This window comes from Lactuca sativa, chromosome 5 (assembly GCF_002870075.4).
Source record: "Lactuca sativa cultivar Salinas chromosome 5, Lsat_Salinas_v11, whole genome shotgun sequence".
NCBI classification, from domain to species: domain Eukaryota; kingdom Viridiplantae; phylum Streptophyta; class Magnoliopsida; order Asterales; family Asteraceae; genus Lactuca; species Lactuca sativa.
Window position 1 is genome coordinate 201,439,443 of NC_056627.2, and position 6,791 is coordinate 201,446,233.

The following is a 6,791-nucleotide window of genomic DNA, read 5'->3' on the forward strand; positions in this document are numbered from 1 at the left end:
AGGATTAATTTGAGAATAAGTAAGTTAATGTGTGAGCCATGTTTGATGACCATCAACAAGAGGTTAATTAAATGTCTAAATTGATTAACTATATTTACAAGTCTTGCTTGATACGAACTGAACACTAGGAAGCATGTTAGTTTAATCAATTGATCACTGTTTAGATTGACTTGTTTGCTAAAGGATTAGTTATAGTCAACGCAAATCTAATCATTTTAGGAATCGGTGAACATGAATAAATGAAATTGTGTATGCAATTGTCTATGTTTTTAAGGTGTAATTTATCTAAACAAAAGTACCTGAAGAGATGTGCTTTCCTGTTAGTTTATCGAGAGTTGTTAATTAATTGTTAGTTTGATATTTATTTCTTTATTCTTTTTGTGTGACATATAACCTATAACCAAATATATTAAATTAATCCACCGTTCCCTGTGATCGACACCCGACTTACCTAAGCTATACTGTAATCTGACTAGGTACACTGCCTATAAGTGCATAGATAGTCTAAGTTTGTTAGGTTATAAATATTAAAATTAGTGGGTACTTTTGTGCACATCAATTATCGTACGCCCAACGTACGAGCCTTAACCACCCAATGCAGACACATGTGTACGCTAAGCGTACCCGAATGTACACAAAGCGTACGGAAGGACCCTTTTTTTTTTTTTTGTCAAAAATGAAATACTTGAGGGTAAACAATGGTATACCTGGTTTGGAGTGCTACATAATAAGCAAGTGCTTTTTCGCATATCATGCTTGTTTGTATGAAACATTTCGTTTGTACTTAGAATAGAAATCTTACTAGATATCAGTTTCACAGTAGAATCTAAAATGATCAATATTTAACACCTTGGAAACTAAGTACTCAACACATTTTTATTCGCTTGAAGATGGTTTGAGTACACATGTGTTACTCCATAAGTTTTCGGACCTGTTACATGCTACCATTGACTGGTTTACCAGCCGAAATACGTCAAATACAATTTTCCTCGTAACATCCTCCTAAAACATATATTTAAAAAGATATAAGAATTTTGAATTGAATGCCTCTAGAATAATTTTTACTTTTATTGCTAGAAGAAAAAGTTTTTTTTTTTTTTTTTTTTTTTTTTTTTTTTGTATTGTTTGATAGTATATATTGGGTTTTTGCTAGGCGGTGGAGTAGCTCCATATACCAAGTCTAGACGGAGCAATATATGAGGCATACTAATTAAGAATGGTGTTTCTGTATATGTGTATTTATCAACTGATCATTCAATTTAATTATATATTTTCTCCAAGTTAGATAAGATGTCTTAACAAAACTCATGTATTTAAGAAATATGTACCAAGTATCATCATCATTACCAATATCATTGGTCTTGTGCCACCATCAACATCATTTTAGTAAATGAATTAAAAATATTCTAATTACACTTATGTCTTTTATAAAATAAAATTGTTTTTAGGGCTTAATTAACAGTTAACCTAGAATGAAGGGATTTATTTGACATTTAAGCTAATAGAGGGTATTAAATGTCATAAAAATGAAAAGTAATTTTATAGAAAAAAATAATCAAATGTCAATTTAAAAAGTTTATGGGCTAAATATAATATTTTTGAAAGCACTAGATTATAAAACCAATTTCATTTTGGTGTAGGAAGTGTAACAAGAGGGAATACTCAGGGACCATCTTTGTAACTTCGATTTTTAAAATACACAACGTACTTTTTTCATGTGGCGACTGGCGAGATTCCTGTTAAATATCCAGCCAAACGATTTAATAATATTTATTAGTATTAATGTAATACAGTATCTAAAAGTGGGCCAACATTTATGTCGTTTGACAGTTAACAGTCATATGACAGTTACGAAAACTATGTATCTATGTATCTGTGTCTTGATTCCAACAATTCCTTACTCACAAACGGATCTGGAAATGTGATACGCTCAAAAGAAAAAAGTGATTTGAACCATATATACCCATTTATATACACACGTAAGGATATGTTCTTTTCTGCTTCTCTTAAACTTCAAACAAAACGTTATGAGAGACCTCTGGTAAGTGAGCTATTTCTCCTTTATTTTCTTTTTAGTCTTTTGATCTATTGTTGTAATCGATACAATGTCTCTATCTGTCTTCTATATATCGTTCTAAATTTCTCAGCGCTACTTTCAGTTCCTCGTTTATCTGCACTTGTGTTCATCTTCAAAAAATTGTACAATATGTTCTTGTTAATTTGACCTAGTTTGGATTTCACTGATTACCCTATAATTTTGACGAAGATCACTGTAACCCTTTTATGACATTTAGAATATGACATGAATGCTTGCCTGAATCAATTCTTTTACAGAAGCGAGTTTATATCTACTTTTAGTTTGTGTTTTAGGAATCTGCAGCCATGGATGAAAAGTTAGAAGATGGAGCCTCTTTGCTTTCTCGCATTGAAGTATTGGAGAAAGGTTTGTGCTCTATTTTTTTTTCTATGATTTCGTTATTTTAGAACATTGTTCACTTGATCTCAAATCAAATACAAACTAATTTGAATTTCTACTTGTTATGAACTTTTTTTTTTTTCAAAGGTACATCATTATTCAAGAACTATGAACAAATTTTCCCATTGTAACAATCTTTAATTTTGATATTAATGCCCATTAGGATAGCTGGTCTGGATCAGGATATAGATGATTTTTTTAAAATAAAAAAAACTTACCTTCTTGTCTAGCCTCTTGTTGATTCTATGTATTAATTACATAAATTATTATTCTATAATCCTGTAAATTGAAATGTGTATATGGTCTCTCTATGTTGTGTATCTTTTCAGTGAGCAACAATGAGAGTGCTTGGATGACTATTGATACAAAGGTACACACCCTTATCCTTCGTGTTTTGGGATTGTCACGATGGGTTAATTAATTTGAAAAGATATTCTTGGCAATCCCATTTATTTATTCATTTATATAGTGCACTCTATTATTGGTTTATCAATAAAAATATTTTGAACTTGATAATTGTGAATGTACTCTTATTAAAGAAGGAAATTACCCATTTTATTTGGATAAGTAACTAAGAGAGATTAAATAATGGGAAATTAAGTAATCTAATAACTTTTTAATATGTATTTGAAGAAAACAACCAATTTTTTTTAGCAAAAATAACCAACTTGGTTTGGAATAGGCATTCCAGTCAAAAATGACTGATTTCAGAACCACATAGTAACGAGATAAAAAAAAAAGTTAGAATGCATGTAATTTTGAAATAAAACTAACAAAAGTAGCTAGTAGTTCCTATATATACTACTCTTTTTTAAGTTGTAATGATTGTGTTTTGTTGTACCTATAAGTTAAAGTTTTTAAATATAAGTACCATTATATTGAACAAAGAGAAAATATTGTTTATATGAATATCCATGTTTAATAATAAAATATAGGTTTAAACCAGTAGCATCTAATTTGATATAATTTTTAAAATTTTGATCCTTATGCAAACATCTAATGGTTGTGTCATTATTATAGTTATACTATTATAACTTAATAAGAAAAATAAATTGTATTGTATGATGTTAAGAGTTAATGAAAATTGAACAAAATTAATTCAACTAATGTAAGTGACATATATAAGTTTGTATTAATCCGTATTATTATAAGGGCGTTAGGGGATTGCAAATTGGCTAGTGAAACGACTTATAAGATTGATACATATTAGGATCAATTACTCATAAGTGTTAGTATTTCAATGGTTTTCTATCAAACTTTCAGGCATGTCTAAAACATATCCAACCCAAAACCCAAATTTTTGGATCGTTTAGCCTTTATACTTTCAACATCAGAAACCCGATCTACCTAAAACAATCCAAATTATTAGCCTTTTAAGTGGATATCAAAATTTATGTTGTAACAAATACTAAAATTGACAATGGTAAGACTTATTGATTTTATTAACTTTTTTCTACAAGCATCGACCTCGCAATCCTTAATGAAATATGCTTCAAGTTTAAATGTCTTTTGGAATAGGTTTGTTTATTTTATTCTTTATTTACAAATTTACAAATTTGACTAAACTTTTAGTTGTTTTATAGTTTTGGTCCATTTTTTATAAGTTATCCTTATTTTTTTTAACTTTTTATTTTATGCTCAAAAGATCTCTTTAAGTATATGCTCAAAAGAAAAGGAAGTCGTGAGAACTCTAACATTATTAACTATAATTTTCTGAAAATAAAACTCATTCAAAGAGAAAAATACCCCTGGATAGAAACGATCATAAACCAACGGCCAGGAACTAAAATTTAATTTCATGGTCAATTTCTTTATTTTTTTCTTTAACAATATCATATAGGCGGTCTATGAAAAAACTTGTAAAGAAAATGTAAAAGAAATTGTCAAACAAATAGAGTATTGTTATATATATATATATATATATATATATATATATATATATATATATATATATATATATATATATATATATATATATATATAACAATACTCTATTTGTTTGACAATTTCTTTTACATTTTCTTTACAAGTTTTTTCATAGACCGCCTATACGATATTGTTAAAGAAAAAAATAAAGAAATTGACCATGAAATTAAATTTTAGTTCCTGGCTGTTGGTTTATGATCGTTTCTATCCAGGGGTATTTTTCTCTTTGAATGAGTTTTATTTTCAGAAAATTATAGTTAATAATGTTAGAGTTCTCACGACTTCCTTTTCTTTTGAGCATATACTTAAAGAGATCTTTTATAAGGACTTAATGATTTGTTAAAGGCGTTGTACTTGGTAGGGCTAATCAGGTTTTTTCTTTGCTATTAGTTACATCAAGTTCTTAAGTAGTGAGAGAGTTAGTTTGAGGGCATCGATTTTCATAACCGGTTTCTTGAGATCGTGGGCTCTAGGTGAGTCTTGGTCTCTTGAACATCGATCCTATCCTGAAATCATTAGAATCAAATTCTGTTCAACTGATTGTTCTTACATAACGGAATTCATAAACAAAAATTTCAAAAATATTCTAAAACTATATCTACAAGATCTATCATGTGAAAATGCTATCATCATGTTGAACATTCAAATGCAACATGCATTTAATATTAGAAGTAAGTTGTTTATTTTGGAATTTAATATTGAATTAAAAAAAAAAACAAATCATTCGCTTTTGAAAATGTCATAGTTAAGAAATTATTATAAAACCAACACTCAAAAAGTAAAAGTCAAATAAATAAATAAATATATATATATATATATATATATATATATATATATATATATATATATATATATATATATATATATATATATATATATATATATATATATATATATATTAAAAAAAAGGTTTTATGTATATTTTCTAAATCTAATTACTAACAGTAAATTGAGTTTTTTTTTTATTTTTTTTTTATTTTTTATTTATTTTTTTTTCAAAAAGGTTAGATGTTTTGTTAATGTCAATTAGTCAACTATGTTGGTATTGAACTCACAAAAGTGATATTGCAAGAGTTTTGGTTTGTATCAAAGAGCATATGGTGTGATGTGTACGATTTCTTCAGTAATCATTCATTTTTATGTCAGTTTCATAACAGTTTAACTATAAATTTATTAAAATTGAAGTCATATTCACAACCGAAAATTGAAGTCGTGATGTCTGTTCCCCATAAATTGAACCAAACAAATGTTTTTTTTTTCACTTGAATATAAATCAAACAAAACCAAATTTGAGATATTTGAATATAGTATCCATTTTGTTTGGTTTCCTTATAGTAGAACATAAACAACAAATTAAAGTAATGCATAAACATTGATACAAATGTTTTTTCTGTCTTCATATTAAAAAATAACATTTAAAAATAGTATTTAGTGTAGAACAAAACAAAATGTTACTATAAATAATGTAAAACTTTTTACCTCACCCTCGACTGTCACCGGATGAAATCATATATCGCCTAAACTTGATGCACCATTAGACAATGCAATAGACAGTTGCTTTAGTATTTAGTATTAAGTCGTCTAAATTTTCAATATTACCAAAAAGGTTATGCATAATAGAATCAACGACATGAGGTGGAGGTTTTTAAAGGCGTGGAAGCTTTAGTTGAAATATGTTAAGCGCATGTGAGTGGGTGTGGGCTTTGCTCCTCCTTTAAACCCTAGGATGCGTCGTTTGAATGGGATGATACCTTCTTATATTGGCTTATGCGATTGTTTGGCTGTTTATATAGTTTCTTGTGGTCATTTTGGTGGGCAATATTGATTATAATATTGGGTTATGTTTATCCGAATAAGATAACTTATATTTTATTCTACTACAACAATACCACAACTTCTATGTGTTTCTAGTAGTTAAACATTTAACATAATTTTTTTATGGAGTTAGAATCGTTTGTAAATGTATAATCATTCTCACTCAATTTTTTTATGGAGTTAGAACCGAGTGTTACAACGCTCCCCTTCTTAAATTCGATTTTGTCCTCGAAATCGTTCCTTACCATCCCTGGCATGCCCGACAGACTGAGGGGCACAACAACAAACTTAAGCATACAACGGCCTCCCCAAGGCACCCGAACCCAACGCAAGCAGAACTTTCCAACCCTAAGAATAATGAATCCTTATTCCCATGCAAAAAACCACCTCTACTTCCCCGAAACCTGAAACCTCGAATTGGTCTGACTCCCTGACAGACCGCCATGTAAAACCACTATCGGGCCAAACCCTAATTAAAGTCCAGACTTAAACAAAATACTTCCAACCTTTGATTGACTTGATGATTCAAATGGAAATAAAATCACTGACCATTACTGCTGCATAACACCTATAC

General features: G+C 28.8%; 1 protein-coding gene across 2 annotated transcripts; it reads left to right on the forward strand.

Moving 5' to 3' along the window:
• Positions 1-1,831: 1,831 nt before the first annotated feature.
• Positions 1,832-4,049, forward strand: LOC122198064 (uncharacterized). 2 transcript variants are annotated; one of them, XR_006191891.1, is made up of 3 exons: positions 1,832-2,041; positions 2,359-2,443; positions 2,806-4,049. XR_006191891.1 is itself a non-coding variant. In XM_042902268.1 (3 exons), exons 1-3 carry the CDS (start codon positions 1,868-1,870, stop codon positions 2,895-2,897), a joined length of 339 nt encoding a protein of 112 aa, XP_042758202.1. In that variant the 5' UTR covers positions 1,832-1,867; the 3' UTR covers positions 2,898-4,049. The 2 variants fall into 2 exon arrangements, 1 of the variants encoding a protein (XP_042758202.1); XM_042902268.1 differs by having other exon boundaries at positions 2,371-2,443.
• The last annotated feature ends 2,742 nt before the right edge of the window (positions 4,050-6,791 follow it).

What these genes read in the sequence shown, in the direction of transcription:
- LOC122198064 (XM_042902268.1), top strand. Translation starts at nt 1,868, where the DNA reads ATGTATCTGTGTCTTGATTCCAACAATTCCTTACTCACAAACGGATCT. An exon ending in AACGTTATGAGAGACCTCTG is followed by an intron (nt 2,042 to 2,370) that starts GTAAGTGAGCTA and finishes TTTGTGTTTTAG; the next exon opens with GAATCTGCAGCCATGGATGA. An exon ending in CATTGAAGTATTGGAGAAAG is followed by an intron (nt 2,444 to 2,805) that starts GTTTGTGCTCTA and finishes GTATCTTTTCAG; the next exon opens with TGAGCAACAATGAGAGTGCT.